The 15,547-nt window shown below is 40.3% G+C and overlaps 3 protein-coding genes across 3 annotated transcripts; 1 reads left to right on the forward strand and 2 right to left on the reverse strand.

Annotated features, from left to right (window-relative positions):
- Positions 1-47: 47 nt before the first annotated feature.
- On the reverse strand, positions 48-4,301 carry elob (elongin B). The gene is made up of 4 exons (XM_073494324.1): positions 4,195-4,301; positions 2,632-2,766; positions 1,717-1,825; positions 48-1,528 (listed from the first exon to the last, which is right to left on the reverse strand). The coding sequence occupies exons 1-4, from the start codon at positions 4,195-4,197 to the stop codon at positions 1,416-1,418; spliced, it is 360 nt and encodes a 119-aa protein (XP_073350425.1). The 5' UTR covers positions 4,198-4,301; the 3' UTR covers positions 48-1,415.
- A 1,077-nt stretch (positions 4,302-5,378) lies between these two features.
- On the reverse strand, positions 5,379-15,205 carry LOC141020154 (uncharacterized). The gene is made up of 12 exons (XM_073495219.1): positions 15,086-15,205; positions 14,207-14,408; positions 13,994-14,026; positions 13,615-13,730; positions 8,130-8,238; positions 7,899-7,931; positions 7,775-7,807; positions 7,457-7,690; positions 6,953-7,056; positions 6,397-6,562; positions 6,243-6,305; positions 5,379-6,038 (listed from the first exon to the last, which is right to left on the reverse strand). The coding sequence occupies exons 1-11, from the start codon at positions 15,148-15,150 to the stop codon at positions 6,261-6,263; spliced, it is 1,140 nt and encodes a 379-aa protein (XP_073351320.1). The 5' UTR covers positions 15,151-15,205; the 3' UTR covers positions 5,379-6,038; positions 6,243-6,260.
- LOC141020155 (uncharacterized) lies at positions 11,526-13,442 on the forward strand. The gene is made up of 3 exons (XM_073495220.1): positions 11,526-11,841; positions 12,087-12,268; positions 12,637-13,442. The coding sequence occupies exons 1-3, from the start codon at positions 11,691-11,693 to the stop codon at positions 13,165-13,167; spliced, it is 864 nt and encodes a 287-aa protein (XP_073351321.1). The 5' UTR covers positions 11,526-11,690; the 3' UTR covers positions 13,168-13,442.
- Positions 15,206-15,547: the final 342 nt, after the last annotated feature.

Here is a 15,547-nt window from a genome sequence, read left to right on the forward strand (position 1 = left end):
ATACCATCCACTACAAAAGCATACAAAAACACACACAGGGCACAGGGTTGAAAAACAGTTGTTTTAATGTTAAATCAGTTACAAGTGCAACTTTGATCATGTCCCACTGTTTAACAGCCTCAAATTGCAAATGCGGTAATGTCAACAATTTCATTCAACACCCCCAGGTCGGAATATACTTTCTTGTTGTATCTAAAGGAGGATTTTTATTTTTAAATTGTAGTTTTATAGATCATGAGACCCACTGTTGAACTTTAAAGTGATGTTATGATGTAGAGAGGAGGTCATTGCTCATTCACCTTTAATTTTAGGAAAAGGGCATAAATGGTGTATAGTAATACAACACAAACTGCAGCATGAACTTAAATGGGCAGTGATTCTGGGATGATGAAGGGTCAAATGTGCAGGTCACTACTCACAGGCACAGTTCATAATTCATCACATGTCAAAATGGGTTCGGTGTACTACTCATCTCCAAGACTTCCTGCGCTGCGATCAAATATTGGAGAGGGAAGTTGATTAGTCCCCACCTTTGTTAGTAACGTTGAACCAAAACAAAAACAAAAACAAAACAAAAGAAATCAATATCATTATCAATTCATTTTTGATTGCTGCTATGCCTGTCGCTTGTTTGATTTTCAACATCGGGTCCACGCCAGCGTTACATGTGTTGTAGACTGAGTGCATTCATTCAGTCTCAGTAACTTGAGCAGCTACAGTATGAAAACTACAACTACTGATAAGTAAAGTACCAAGAAATGTCAGATCTTCTGCCAACAAGTGAATCTATTTTTATTTCAGATTCATATTGTTCAAATGTTTTTGAAATACAGATAGTAACTTAGAAATGCACAAACTCCTAGCTATTGTCGCAACACATATCCAGGCCAAAGACCAAAAACATGTTAAATCCTATATAGTTTAATAATAGTTTAATAAAGAAAACACACAAACATAAAAGCCTAAAAATGTCACACCGTATCAACTCCCACGTTTAAGCCAGCAAAATAAAAAACACAAGGAAGGCAGCAATAACCTTACCCCAAATAAAGACTAGAATTAATTAAATACGAGGTACAATTCTTTATGTTCAGCCTTTACCAATCCCATGGATGACTGACAGTGTCGTGACAAGTCCGTCAGGTATCTCTGAAGGGTCTTGTGTGAAATTATCAATTTATCTAGCATGCGTTCACCGATTTCAGGACAAATGAACCACTTTGAAGCACCCGCCCTCAAATTTACAACAAGGAGAATCCGTGTGTGTAATTCTTTGTGCCCAGCTGAAGATCTGTCGTCGGCAAGATAAAACTTGCCCGCTAAGGCATTGCTTCCCAAAATTCAACCCCTCCCTCCCCCCGTGCATCCTCCCTCCGGCCCCCCTCCGCGTCCCTCTCATATCCCTGCCCCCTCCCTCACTGTACAGCCTGCTCGTTGGCTGTGCTGCCCGAATCCTGGGGCTTCATGACGTCAGGGAGCTCTGGGGGAGTGGAGAAAGACTCGACCCTCAGCTGCTCAAATGAATCATCTGGGAGAACGACAGAGAGAGAAAGTGACAAAAGTGAGACGGGAGAGCAAGAAGATACATACTATAAAGTAAATCAGGTCAGAGCACTAAAGTTCAGTTTATACTGAGTTAGAGTGAATGGTGCCACGACTACAAGGCGAAATGAAAATAGTCTGTGACGAGGTTGAATAAAAGGGGAAATTACTCACCACCCAGACGGAAAGCTAATCCCACTGTGGCAGGGGCCTGAGGTCGGGCTGTTTGATTTGTGAAGCCACAATTTCCAAGAGTTTGACTGTCGTTAAGCATCACATCGTCCTGGTGAATGAAATTAAACAAATAAATAAATAAATAATAGTAGTTTAGAGCCTGCTGTTTATTCACTAGAGTTTTATTTTTTACACAAAGCACCAATGGGGGCAAAATCCATCAATTTCACAAAATGCTCTCTGTTGTGAAGTGTAAGGTTAAAAAATCCTGTAACTGTTGGGTTAAATAAATGATGCACTTTGGCTTTTTAACACGCTGACAGGGATGGGTGTTTCTGAAACATCGAGAAGTGTGTTATTTGATAAGCTAATGAAACTGGTATGTCCGTTTCTGATAAAACTACTGAACCAAACAAACTCACATACTGAAAATGTAAGAATGTAAGTATAATGACTTGTAGAAAGGTGTCAGCCAAGGTACTCTGTAAATCACACATTTATGTTTAAGTTAATTTTGTTATTACGATAAGAGCAGCCAAAAGTTACTTGTAAAAATAGGTGCCTTCATGAAAAATGTCCTTACATTGTTTAAGTAGTAGTTTTTTTGTATTTTGGCCACATTTTGTAATTGTTGTATGTTCTACGTGTGCTCCATTACATGTAATCATATTGTCGCGAGCCACATAAATAAATGAAATGAAAATGTAAGGACTTCTAAGATTACTCTAGTTGCTATGAGCAACAATAACAAACCAAGAACCTGTTAGCTTTATCGACATGGACCACTAACTGGTCATTACACTACTCAGATGGCCAAGACTGAAAATTTTATTACTAACTGATCCAAATGTATCTGTCAAAATTGTATTTATTAATTAACTACACACGTCTAAAAAAATCCTTTCTTTAATCTACCTTATAAAGCCTCTGGTCTTCAGGTGGCCTCTTTAAAATGCCTTCCACGATGCGCTTCAGTTCATAGACTGTGGTCGACTCTTTGGCATCTGTGAAGATGGTCGTCTTGTGACGTCGAATCATTAGAAACACATCCTGTAGTGAGATCAAGTGACAGAGGAAAGAGTAGAAACGAGACGAGGATGACTCTCACAAAACATTCACACAGGAAAAACTTCATCCTTAACCGAGTTAACTCTGCTCTCTCAGACACGACGCTGTAACACCATCTGCAGGCATATTTCCCCCTGAAACAACTTTTTAACGAGGTGGAGTTTTAATTAGATTGCTCCAAAGTTAGAAAAACAACTAGACTTGAGGAAGATATGCTGCACCTATAATAACATCATGTTATCTATTTACACAGCCATGTTCAGCACTCAGGAATAAAGCTCTTGTCAGTGTGAAGATAATTCAGAATCTAGTCAAAACACCTTCAGTAGACTTACCATTGAGCCAATCCCCTGACACACAGTTCTTGATAAAGTGTTTAATGCAGTCTGAATGTCTCATGATAACGCAGACAAACACTATGTACAGTCACCTCAACCTCTGAGACAATAAGTCCCATTGTACAAGGATCTTTTACAGGTGTTAGATAAAGTTATACATTAAACTTACAGCGACAATCACTGCTGGCAAAAGCTATTTAATTAGTAGGCTGCTTCTTGTTTAGGTATCACTACCTGCACTTGATCAGGTTATGACTCTACAGAGTAAAGTTGTGTGGCTGCAGCTGTGGTGGTGAAGCTGACAGTGAGTTAGGATGTTGGTTAGTCTGGGTATGTCTGTAAAGAAAGATCCCAGCTCTGCTCCATAACGTCACACCAATCTGTACACCTAGGTGCTTTAAAAGACACACGGTGCGGCAGCTGCCAGCTAGCGTCATGACGAGCTAGCCTAGCTGTGGAGTAATTGCTCAACCAAGTGTTAGCTGGAGTAGCTTCCCTAAAAAGACTGGATGTGGAAACTGTGGGCCCCGAAGCTCCTAAACACACTTTGAGTTGGACACTGATTCATGTTAAAATAGCTACATTCACTGTTTACACCATCTACGTCTTTAATCTAAGTTGTCTGATGGATTTATAACGTTAGCGCAGCTACAGCAGCTACTGACAACTTCAGCTAGCTAGTTAGCTGCTTCAAGGCTAGGTAGCCATTTGATCAAAAGCAAAGTTTGTTGGTTGGGCTTGTCACTTATCCTAAACAATGTTAATCCCTGTGTTGTAGTCCGGATCATTCTCCGCCAACCTTGCCATGGACTTGATCATTACAATCAAATGTCCAACAACTAGCATGAGCTAGTGTGTTGACGTTAACCAGCGTCGGGAAGCTAACCTTTGATAGCTAGGGTTAGCTAAACAAAGACATGAGCTTTTGTATGATCGCTTTTCGTGACAAGCTTGGTTCGCCGACTGACAGCGTACATTTTAACGCTTAGGGAAGGAGCATTTGACTGCCTAAAGTAAGGTTTGGGCAGTCAAGAGCGTAACATTTTGAGCTGTATCTATTTTCCTCACTCACCATTTCTTGCGGTTGGTTGCACACAGGGAAAAAACGCCTCCACCGCACAGCGACAACTGTGAGATCACAGCAGCATCAGACGGCCACACCTGCAGCTCCGACGTCAACCGGCAGATGGCGCCACCCCAACTTTCTTCTTCTCCTACTGAGCGAGCTGCAACCGGATGCAACACTGTCGCCACCCACTGGCAGGATGCTGACATTACTGATATCAGTGCCATGTAAACAATAAAAATAATATTTTGGTTTTATATAGCGCCTTTCACGAGACCCAAGGATACTTTACATTATAAGGGAGGGCACAGAAAAAAATGGCAATAATAATAATAATAATAATAATAATAATAATAATAATAATCAGGATCAATAATCAGCTCCATCCTTAATAACTTTCTTTCATTTGCATATTTAGGACAAACAAAGTCCCATCACAGTTTCTGCTTGTGTGCTCTCCTTAGAGTTGTAGAGCTGCATTTACTTCAGTATGTCCCAGTTTAATCCCAACTAATCTCCTCTCTCCTTCTTAATTGGGTTGCAAAATCTCACAATTGTAGGTTGCAGCATGTGCCAGCACTAATCGACAAATAATGTATTTTGGTTCCTCATACAGCTTCAGTCCTCTTTTTGGGCCTAGCAGGAGTACAGTTCTTTAGGATCAAACCCCTTTTAATCACACTGAAGAGCTTCATCTGGTCTCCCGGCCCAGTGAGACAAACAGGTGTTTCTTTTCACTGGCTGTTTCTTCTCTGTGGGAGGACTTGTTTCCTCCAGCTGTCACTGCATTAAGTGGGACAGCTGAATTGACAGCAGCTGAAACATGCAATCATTCACAGACTGTAAAGATCAGGGTTTTGTTGTTTTTGTGATGTTTATGACATTGTGACTTGGTTGGCTGGACAGTGGTTGCTACAAATTTGAGCATGAACGACAGAGATAAAAGACTTGACACACGTTACTGTTTTTAAAACCTTTTATGTATGAATGATTTCAAATTAGTTTTTTTTAACTATAACGATGTCATCTGTGAACAAGGCTCCAACTTGTCTTTGCATAGTTCAAATTGAGTGAAGATGCATCTCAGGCATAACAGATGTGATTTTTATGTTGCAGATGACTACATAAAGCATTGTTTCACCATTTATTTGTAAATACTGACGTGTAAACACACATACAGTTTTTGTATGTAACATAAAAGTATGTTTATTGGCATCTTATACATTTTATTGACATAAAATAACAACAAACAATCAGGAACAGCAGCCTTAAATGTGTCAACTCAAATGCTTGGGACTGTTTGGACTACAGCTGATTAGTAGTTAGACTTGAAATACCACTTTGGGGAATTAGAAACAATTGGACAACTTACAAAAATACAAAATACAAAAAAACACTACTTTCTTATGACCATGACTTCCCCTCCGGTACCAAACTGCACAATTTGACATTTTTAAGACAATTCATTGTAGTACAAAGTTGACATCCTAAATAAAATATTACATCCAAAATATGATACAAAACTGAAAATGGCCTCCCGAGCTGTTGGAAAACAATGACAGTGAGTAAAAACTGAAAATAACTTAAGATGACATTGAGTCCATGGAAGAGTGAAGGACGCTGTAGAAATATAGTTTTATCTGCCATGTCCGTCGAGTCAGCAAAGTCCTCATCATAGTCAAACTATCAGGGTTACTCCGTTCACACTGTGGCCGTGAAGTATAGTAGGACTCCAGCACTTTTCCTTGACGATCCTCAATAAAGTCAAAGCGCTCCCATGAGTGAAATATACTCGTACTCCCTGGTTTGGTAATAAAACCAAGTCAAGTCTGATCTCCATGTGAACTGACCTGAAACATAATAATACTAAGTGAGACAAGTTGAACATTACTGTTTGTAAAATCTCTAATATTCTCAAACTTCTTTGAGTTTGTTTACAAATTCTGTAAAACACCTTGTGAAAATGCCAAGACAATACACAAATTTCATGACCCCACAAACATGTAGAATATCATATTAAAGTATTGTATTATCTTATAATATATTCAACTCACCATATAAACTGTAAACCTCTATCTAACTACAAAAGCACTCTCTCGGATCCGGGAATAGTCATACTGTGGAACAGAGAAGGAAGAACACAGGAGTCATTTAACAGTATATAAAAAAAGACATACCAAAATTCAAATATTCCAAATCTGCACTTACATTCAGACCTCTGGGGGACTGGACAGGCTCCAGCCCCTTACAGCAGAGCACTGAAAAAGGCCTCTCCTTAGTCTTTGAATGTTCTTTGAAACACAGACTGAAAACCTGAGCAGGCAGGTAGACATCCCAGTCAGCTGCATGCTCCGCTATGAGATCACCTACCATCCTGTTGGGCAGCAGATATGAGACAAGTTAAAACATTAACATGAAGGTGCAATGAGGGTGCTACATGAGCACATTAAGTTACATGAGGGTCCTTAAAGCGTATATCAGTGCAAAATGAAACATTCACAGAATACAGTTGTGCTCTGCTGAGAAGAGCTAAACCAGTTTTGGTGCAAAGGCTCTGGCTAACTGGTTAACATGACACCAGTTTGGATCAGGGAGATCCCTAAATGCAAAACCAGAAGAGTAACATGAGAATTAATCATCAGGACAAAAAGAAGAAGAAGATTGATAATCATCTCCAGTATAATGTGACAGTAAGTTGTGTAAATACGTAAAGCAAAATGTTGCAAATAGCAATAAATCCCAGACCTGTAACACAAGTACAGACCTGTCAATCAGCCGCTGTGTGATCAGATCCGCAGTGCCCGTCTGCTGATGATAGATGACGAGAGCGACGGTGACCTTCAGCTGATCTTTCAGTTCTTTGTTGATCTACCATGAGGATACATTTACATCTATGTGAGACACTGTCTTATTAGGACACCAATACCTTATTATAAAACAAAATGTGCACTGTGTAGTGAGATAAAGCATCTGTAATTTAGTGGAATTTCTCACATTTCTTTCTTCAGCATCTTGGGGGGAAAAAAGCTAAAACTTGTTTCTTGGGTTTTCTGTTCATGCTCTAAGCAAAATGTTTGTCTAGTAATGTACTGGATAGTCAAAATCAAACACGTGGTTATTTTAACCAAGATGAAATTACAATTATTTCTAACATTGTTGCGACTTGTATGTTGATGTGAAAACTATTTACAGTTCAAAAACTGGCAATCAAGGTAACATCTTAAGCTCTCTATAACAATGTGAGCAGTTTAATCAGCAATACACTCACTTTTTGGACGATGTCATGAGGCAGTCTGGAGAGGATCCTGAGGGGGTATCCAAAGTGGGCGATGATGTCCACAATGTGCTTCGCCACAACTGAAGGGAGGCAGGACTGCATGGGCACAGCTTCCACCCACTTGGAGAAGTAGTCCGTCACAGTCAAAATGTATTTGTGTTCATTCAGTGTTTTGGGCAGCGGTCCTCTGATATCCAGACCAAGCCACTCCCACGGCTCTTTCACCTGCCACAGAGATAAAATGTGATTGCAGTAATTATCCCAAAACAGTTGGTTGCAAGACACTCAGGTAATCATGCTGTAACTTACCTCGATCACTTTTTCAGGATCTTCACTTTCTGGCTGTGAAAATCACAGAGGAGCACTTGATTAAAAATACTTATAAACAATAAAAGACAAAATATTGTCATTTAAAATCGTGATGACTACTTACACTGACATTATCGTCTGGAGCCCACTGAATATCCTGTTAGTACATGTGAAAAATGACACACAGACAATGAACAAATTGGATATAAACATGAAATAATAATATTTGATAATAAACTGCTACAATGAAAGTACAAATCTGACAACAAAATGCTTTTGATTTGCCGTAATTCATGCTAAAAATAAAAAAATAATGAGATCACTAACTTATGAAAATATATATAATACAACTTACCTGTGGTACACAGTAATCTCCATGGAAGAAATGTGGAAATGAGTCAATCTTCATCAACCCTTCATCTACTATAATCCTCCATCTGTCAGGATTTGTTGGGTCTTTGTCTCTAAACATAAAACCAGAAAGGGAAACAATACAAATCAGTACGAAGACAATACAAAACACAGGAAATTTGGTTTAAATGAGTTAGGAATATTGGGATATTTTAGTGTTTCACTTGATTGTTTATTCTGTGAAATGTCTGAATGTTTATTTCGTGTTTTGTGAATATTTTTTCTTCAATATGACTCTTTGAATTTTATATTTCAGGACAATCTAACACTTGAAACTTGTTCAATAAAGAATAAACAATCTACTTCCTGTTTAAACCGGTGTAGTGCCGAGAAGAGACTGCTTGCCGAAAAACGACTGCCCCCGACGGGAACGCGCATCAGTTCAGAGGAAGTGGGCGTAGGTCTACTACGGGTCAGCTGGCAGACGCAGCACCGAGAGAAATGTTTTTTGCCCTGTAGCCCAAGTGAAGAGGCTACGGAAAAAGAACGGCGCAGATAAAAAAAGTAACCTGATGTTTCCATAATGTAGGCTAGTTGTCAACAATTGATGAGGGTAGATGCTTTACCTTGCCACTTTTATTGTTGTTGTTGTTGTTATCGTTGTTGCAATGTGATTTTACACCACTTTGATCTATAAATAAAGTCATAATTCAATATCCCTGTTTCAGTGATTTTATAACGAGGATTAGGAAATCAATGCAGAAAAGAATGCAGGAGTGTTTCCACGTCACATTAGATAGCAATCATATAACACATACTGAGAAATTAGTAAGTGCTATCAGAGGTGGGTAATAACGATTTACATTTACTTCATTACATTTACTTAAGTAACTTTTTGGATAACTTGTACTTTTAAGAGCATAATTATGAATACAATAATGCAGTATATATAGAACTGTAGGCTAACTGTAACGGATTGCCTTTACATTCTGCATAACATTCTCTGTGTTTGCAGGTGCATGTACAGTGAATTTGGTCAATATCACTGTGTCACTGTGCAGTCACTTTTCGGCAGGGCCTGCCGAAAAGTGACTGCACCCTGTAACTCTGGATTGCAAGGAGTGATATTGACCAAATTCACTGTACATGCACCTGGTTTCCCCTACTATTAATGCTGAAAAGACAGAGAATGTAACCCCTCCCAATCCAGAGTTACAGGGTGCAGTCACTTTTCGGCAGGCCCTGCCGAAAAGTGACTGCACCCTGTAAGTCCTTATTGCAAGGAGTGATATTGACCAAATTCACTGTACATGCACCTGGTTTCCTCTACTATTAATGCTGAAAAGACAGAGAATGTAACCCCTCCCAATCCAGAGTTACAGGGTGCAGTCACTTTTCGGCAGGCCCTGCCGAAAAGTGACTGCACCCTGTAAGTCCTTATTGCAAGGAGTGATATTGACCAAATTCACTGTACATGCACCTGGTTTCCTCTACTATTAATGCTGAAAAGACAGAGAATGTAACCCCTCCCAATCCAGAGTTACAGGGTGCAGTCACTTTTCGGCAGGCCCTGCCAAAAAGTGACTGCACCCTGTAAGTCCTTATTGCAAGGAGTGATATTGACCAAATTCACTGTACATGCACCTGGTTTCCTCTACTATTAATGCTGAAAAGACAGAGATTGTAACCCCTCCCAATCCAGAGTTACAGGGTGCAGTCACTTTTCGGCAGGCCCTGCCGAAAAGTGACTGCACCCTGTAAGTCCTTATTGCAAGGAGTGATATTGACCAAATTCACTGTACATGCACCTGGTTTCCCCTACTATTAATGCTGAAAAGACAGAGAATGTAACCCCTCCCAATCCAGAGTTACAGGGTGCAGTCACTTTTCGGCAGGCCCTGCCGAAAAGTGACTGCACCCTGTAAGTCCTTATTGCAAGGAGTGATATTGACCAAATTCACTGTACATGCACCTGGTTTCCTCTACTATTAATGCTGAAAAGACAGAGAATGTAACCCCTCCCAATCCAGAGTTACAGGGTGCAGTCACTTTTCGGCAGGCCCTGCCAAAAAGTGACTGCACCCTGTAAGTCCTTATTGCAAGGAGTGATATTGACCAAATTCACTGTACATGCACCTGGTTTCCTCTACTATTAATGCTGAAAAGACAGAGATTGTAACCCCTCCCAATCCAGAGTTACAGGGTGCAGTCACTTTTCGGCAGGCCCTGCCGAAAAGTGACTGCACCCTGTAAGTCCTTATTGCAAGGAGTGATATTGACCAAATTCACTGTACATGCACCTGGTTTCCTCTACTATTAATGCTGAAAAGACAGAGATTGTAACCCCTCCCAATCCAGAGTTATAGGGTGCAGTCACTTTTCGGCAGGCCCTGCCGAAAAGTGACTGCACCCTGTAAGTCCTTATTGCAAGGAGTGATATTGACCAAATTCACTGTACATGCACCTGGTTTCCTCTACTATTAATGCTGAAAAGACAGAGAATGTAACCCCTCCCAATCCAGAGTTACAGGGTGCAGTCACTTTTCGGCAGGCCCTGCCGAAAAGTGACTGCACCCTGTAAGTCCTTATTGCAAGGAGTGATATTGACCAAATTCACTGTACATGCACCTGGTTTCCTCTACTATTAATGCTGAAAAGACAGAGAATGTAACCCCTCCCAATCCAGAGTTATAGGGTGCAGTCACTTTTCGGCAGGCCCTGCCGAAAAGTGACTGCACCCTGTAACTCTGGATTGCAAGGAGTGATATTGACCAAATTCACTGTACATGCACCTGCAAACACAGAGAATGTTATGCAGAATGTAAAGGCAATCCGTTACAGTTCGCCTGCAGTTCTATATATACTGCATTATTGTATTCATAATTATGCTCTTAAAAGTACAAGTTATCCAAAAAGTTACTTAAGTAAATGCAATGAAGTAAATGTAAATCGTTATTACCCACCTCTGATAGCACTTACTAATTTCTCAGTATGTGTTATATGATTGCTATCTAATGTGACGTGGAAACACTCCTGCATTCTTTTCTGCAATGATTTCCTAATCCTCGTTATAAAACCACTGAAACAGGGATATTGAATTATGACTTTATTTATAGATCAAAGCGGTGTAAAATCACATTGCAACAACAATAAAAGTGGCAAGTGGCAAAGCATCTACCCTCATCAATTGTTGACAACTAGCCTACATTATGGAAACATCAGGTTACTTTTTTATCTGCGCCGTTCTTTTCCCGTAGCCTCTTCACTTGGGCTACAGGACTGCACAGTAAAAAAAACATTTCTCTCGGTGCTGCGTCTGCCAGCTGACCCACAGTAGACCTGCGCCCACTTCCTCTGAACTGATGCGCGTTCCCGTCGGGGGCAGTCTCTTCTCGGCACTACACCGGGACGCGCATGCGCAGTGTACACGAACGGTCACGTGATATACGTTTTCAGGTGTGTTATGGACGATTATTAAAACGCTCGTCTGGACATACAGTTTGTTTTTTTCTTTTAAAGCCCCGTTTTAAAAGATATCCGTGTCAGGGCAGCATTTCAGAAAGAAATGTCCGTCGTGACTGAAGAAGCCGAAGAGCTACTGGTCAGCATGGTCCAAGAGAGGCCAGCTCTGTACGACATCAGAGAGAAACATTATGCTAACAGAGCGAAGAAAACCGAGTTGTGGGGAGAAATACAAAATAAACTCGGGATACCAGGTGAGATTTCCTACTGACCCTCTGTGTGGCTGTCTTGCTGCTTTTCATCGCCAGTGAAGGAAAGTTGCTCCCATTTCCAGAGCAGAGCTAGCTAGCTAGCTAGCTGTTGCTAACGTAAACAGGCAAACAAACAGGGCCCTGACACTTCTTTCACAAACCGTATTATAACTCGCCAGTAAACACTGTGGCTGTGACAATGATTTGGACATGCTGCATGGTTTACGTGTGGTTATTATGACCTCCAGAGAAAGAGCTGAAGAAGAGGTGGGACTCTCTGCGGACTCAGTACACCCGCTACAAGAAGTTTGCAGATCCAGGGAGCCGTGGAGCGATCACGACCGGGAGGCAGCAGTGGATCCTGAGCCGCCTGCACTTCTTAGAGCCCCACAGAAAAATAAAGGAGGCCACCTCCAACCTTACTGTCAGTGTGAGTAGAGTGAGCAGTAAAACACTACATTTTACTCCTGATTTTCCTATGTATATGTTTGAAGTCCATTTAAGTATGACTGGATAAAAAAAGAAAATGCTCTGGGGCTCTTGTTGCCTCCAAGTTTCCATCAAGTACAGTGCACACATGCCAGCTTCATGAAGAAACCAACCAGTGCTCCTAAACTGTATTACTGCACTGTAATAACAGTATAAAGCACGGTTTAAACTTGGTGTATACAACCACACCACTCTTCAACTTAAAACAAAACACATATTGTCTTGTGATCATAACTTGTCAACACCATGCAGGCCTTGCTGGACGCTGAAAGAAAACTCATTGTATCCCTCATTTTTTTCCTTTTACAGGAAACTTCAACTATTCTTTATGATTCAACCTCAGATGGCATCAGCTACATCAAAACTGAGGTGCCTTCCAGCCCTGGCAGTGAGACCCAGTGCAGCAGCCCCACATACGACGACTGCACATCTGAAACAGATATGAAGCCATGTGCTCCCGTTGAGGAGTCGAGCATCTCTGAACCAGAGTACACACCCACACCTATCAGGGAGGAGCCATGGCCTAGCACCTCCAGAGAGTCCAGGCCTCCAGCTAAGCGCAGCAAGAAACAGCCGGAGGAGTCCTCTAGTGAGGAGTCAAAGAACTTATTACGCGTCATCAGTAAAACTCTGGAGACTTTGGCATCTAAGGATGACAACAATGATGACATCTCAGCGTACTGCAAAAATCTAGAACGCAAGATGCGGAAATTGCCACCACACATACTCCCACATTTCCAGCATGAGGTGGACACTTGTCTCTACAGATACCTAATTATTACTTCTTATAATCATACAGGACAAACATCAGGGGCTCACTTATCTCAGCATCCAATATGATCTTGAGTCCAGTAAATGTTGAGGTTCCCACTGATATGATCATGACGGAATAAACTGGTCACTTGCCTTTTTTACTGCATTTACCCCAACGCATTCTTGGAATAGCTGAATGACTTTTGTTTGTTTGTGGGCTACAATATTCATCTTTTATCATTTGAAGTCTATAACAAGTCTATTACGGTATCCAGATGTTAACACAGCCTCAGTTCTTTGAATACTGTGCAGCCATCTAATTTTATTGTACACAGCGCACTAAATAAAAGCTGTAAATCTTTTTTTTTTTGTGACATTTTTGTATTATATGTAATGACATATTCTTACTATTGATTTTGTTTCACCGTGGCTTGTTTTTAATCCCACATGACGTAAAGGTGGTACAGCGAGTATCACATAAAAACAGAGGTAGGTGAAGACAGCACCAACACATTTCTGTCTATAGTAACGTACCCAACAGGCTCTTCTGTCTGGCTGGGCTCTTTGTTCTGGACGCTTTGCTTCGATGTTGCAGGAGTGGTCGTTGGGGACGGTGCTGGACTCTTCTGTGAGGCTTTAGCACCAGGTGGCTGGGTTAACAATACAGGGAAACGACACATACTGTGTTCAGAAGTTTGCACTGATTGATGGTTGTAAGCAAATGGTATTACTTGAATGAAGAAGAGCTTGAATAAAGACATAATTTATGTTAATGTCCTTGATTTTTAACCCCAATCCAAGGAAGACCCATTTTAGCAAACAAAGTTCAAGAAAATTGACCATCACGTTTGCTAGAATGACCACAAATGAATGACAGAATTTTAACAGATAAATGACAATATAGTACTCTCACCTTGTTCCTCTTACTTCTGGGGTTGACTGAAACCTACATCAGGGGGACAACGACAGTAATTGCATATGAGATCTTTATTTTAGAGAATTATCAGAAGTTTTAATTTTTTTGATGAAGTCAAACGCTATCAAAGCTTTTACTGTCTTGTTCTGAAACTATTTTTTCCACTATATGAGGCGGATGATGTTTTATGCTGACTAACCACATACAAACCTTCCTCTTCTGTGTGTCGGCTGAGGTTGAAAATATGGTGGGAACTGCATCGTCTCGAAGTTTCACACATTTGCCTGTTCTGTCAATGCACTGTTCCTCAAAATGACTGCTGCACAGCACAGAGAAGCGAGTTGGTGTCCAGTCCTTCCATTTCATGTTGGCAAGCCATTTCTTGAGTCTTCGAGGATTATACAGCGGAAACCTATTGTAGCACACACATCATGAGAACAGTCCAAACATTGTTGAGTGTCACTATTTCCTGTGTGAAGGAACACTGAACTCCATTTAAAAGTCAGTAACTTTTAGTTCTCACAATGTACTTTTACATTTTCTATAAAATGCTCTTATATTTGGTTAATATTGCATGCACAAGGAATGTGTGCATTCTCATTATTTAATATTTGCTCTGTTTGTCTCCAGTATCATCTCTTAATCCTAAAGAGAGTAAATAAAAGTACTGCAATCAACATATATTTTCATTATTACTAACCTGAGGATTATTTTCACAACTAAATGATCGATAGTCTCCTGTACAAAACAGAAAAAAGCAGCAAATTGAGAATCTAAAACAATATTTGGTATTTTTCATTGAAAATGTACTTAGAAGGATTAATCGGGTTTGAAAGTAACGTTAACTTAGCCGTAGATTGAATCACTGTTTTGACTCAGCTGAATTAAACAGGCTCATCCTATATCCTTTCTTAAAAATCGGACTTATTTAAAACGTTGAGACGACCTGGAAAAACTCAATATTAGGCACAAAAAAACAGAGAAGTGGCTTCATGTTGATGTTTATGTTAGCTAATGTTAGCTTGACTATTCACAAATATACAAGCTGATTTATAAGCCTGTTTTCGAGTGAAAAGTGCCAATACTCACTTAAAAAACTTCCCATCTGAGTCGCTGGAGTTGTCGCAGTTGTAGGCACATTTATATCTCCCCATTTAGCACACAATTTCATTCAACTCGCTACCAAACAAAGTGATTATATAGCTCGAGTAGTTTGAGCGACCGTTTAGCTAGCAGTGATACAACTTCAACATCCGGTCACAATTTTCAAAATAATAGCCTCACGACACGTCGAAAGCTTGAAGAAAGTTTACAGCATCTATACACAATTCGGCAGCGTACAGAAATATGTATATATGTTTTCAATAAAACTTCGTAAAAGTAAATATCCAACAGCATTTGTTTATTGTATTTAATGGTTCGTAAATGTTTCCGCCATTATCCTACAAAATCTTGCTAACTTGACTCAACTTTTCAGCAACGGATGTTGTTTTTTTTCTTCTTCGTGGTGTTTTAATTGCATATGGATGCCCCGTAGCGCCCCCCTACGGA

The sequence above is a fragment of the Pagrus major genome, chromosome 23 (genome assembly GCF_040436345.1).
Source record: "Pagrus major chromosome 23, Pma_NU_1.0".
Taxonomy (NCBI): domain Eukaryota; kingdom Metazoa; phylum Chordata; class Actinopteri; order Spariformes; family Sparidae; genus Pagrus; species Pagrus major.

Coding starts and splice junctions, on each gene's coding strand:
- elob (XM_073494324.1), bottom strand. Junction 1,826..2,631: donor AAGACCAGAGGCTTTATAAG/GTAGATTAAAGA, acceptor TTCATTCACCAG/GACGATGTGATGCTTAACGA. Junction 1,529..1,716: donor ATTAGCTTTCCGTCTGGGTG/GTGAGTAATTTC, acceptor TCGTTCTCCCAG/ATGATTCATTTGAGCAGCTG.
- LOC141020155 (XM_073495220.1), top strand. CDS start 11,691: ATGTCCGTCGTGACTGAAGAAGCCGAAGAGCTACTGGTCAGCATGGTC. Junction 11,842..12,086: donor AAATAAACTCGGGATACCAG/GTGAGATTTCCT, acceptor TATGACCTCCAG/AGAAAGAGCTGAAGAAGAGG. Junction 12,269..12,636: donor CCTCCAACCTTACTGTCAGT/GTGAGTAGAGTG, acceptor TTCCTTTTACAG/GAAACTTCAACTATTCTTTA.
- LOC141020154 (XM_073495219.1), bottom strand. CDS start 15,150: ATGGGGAGATATAAATGTGCCTACAACTGCGACAACTCCAGCGACTCA. Junction 7,691..7,774: donor ATCCTGAAAAAGTGATCGAG/GTAAGTTACAGC, acceptor TCTCTGTGGCAG/GTGAAAGAGCCGTGGGAGTG. Junction 6,563..6,952: donor ACACAGCGGCTGATTGACAG/GTCTGTACTTGT, acceptor GCTGCCCAACAG/GATGGTAGGTGATCTCATAG.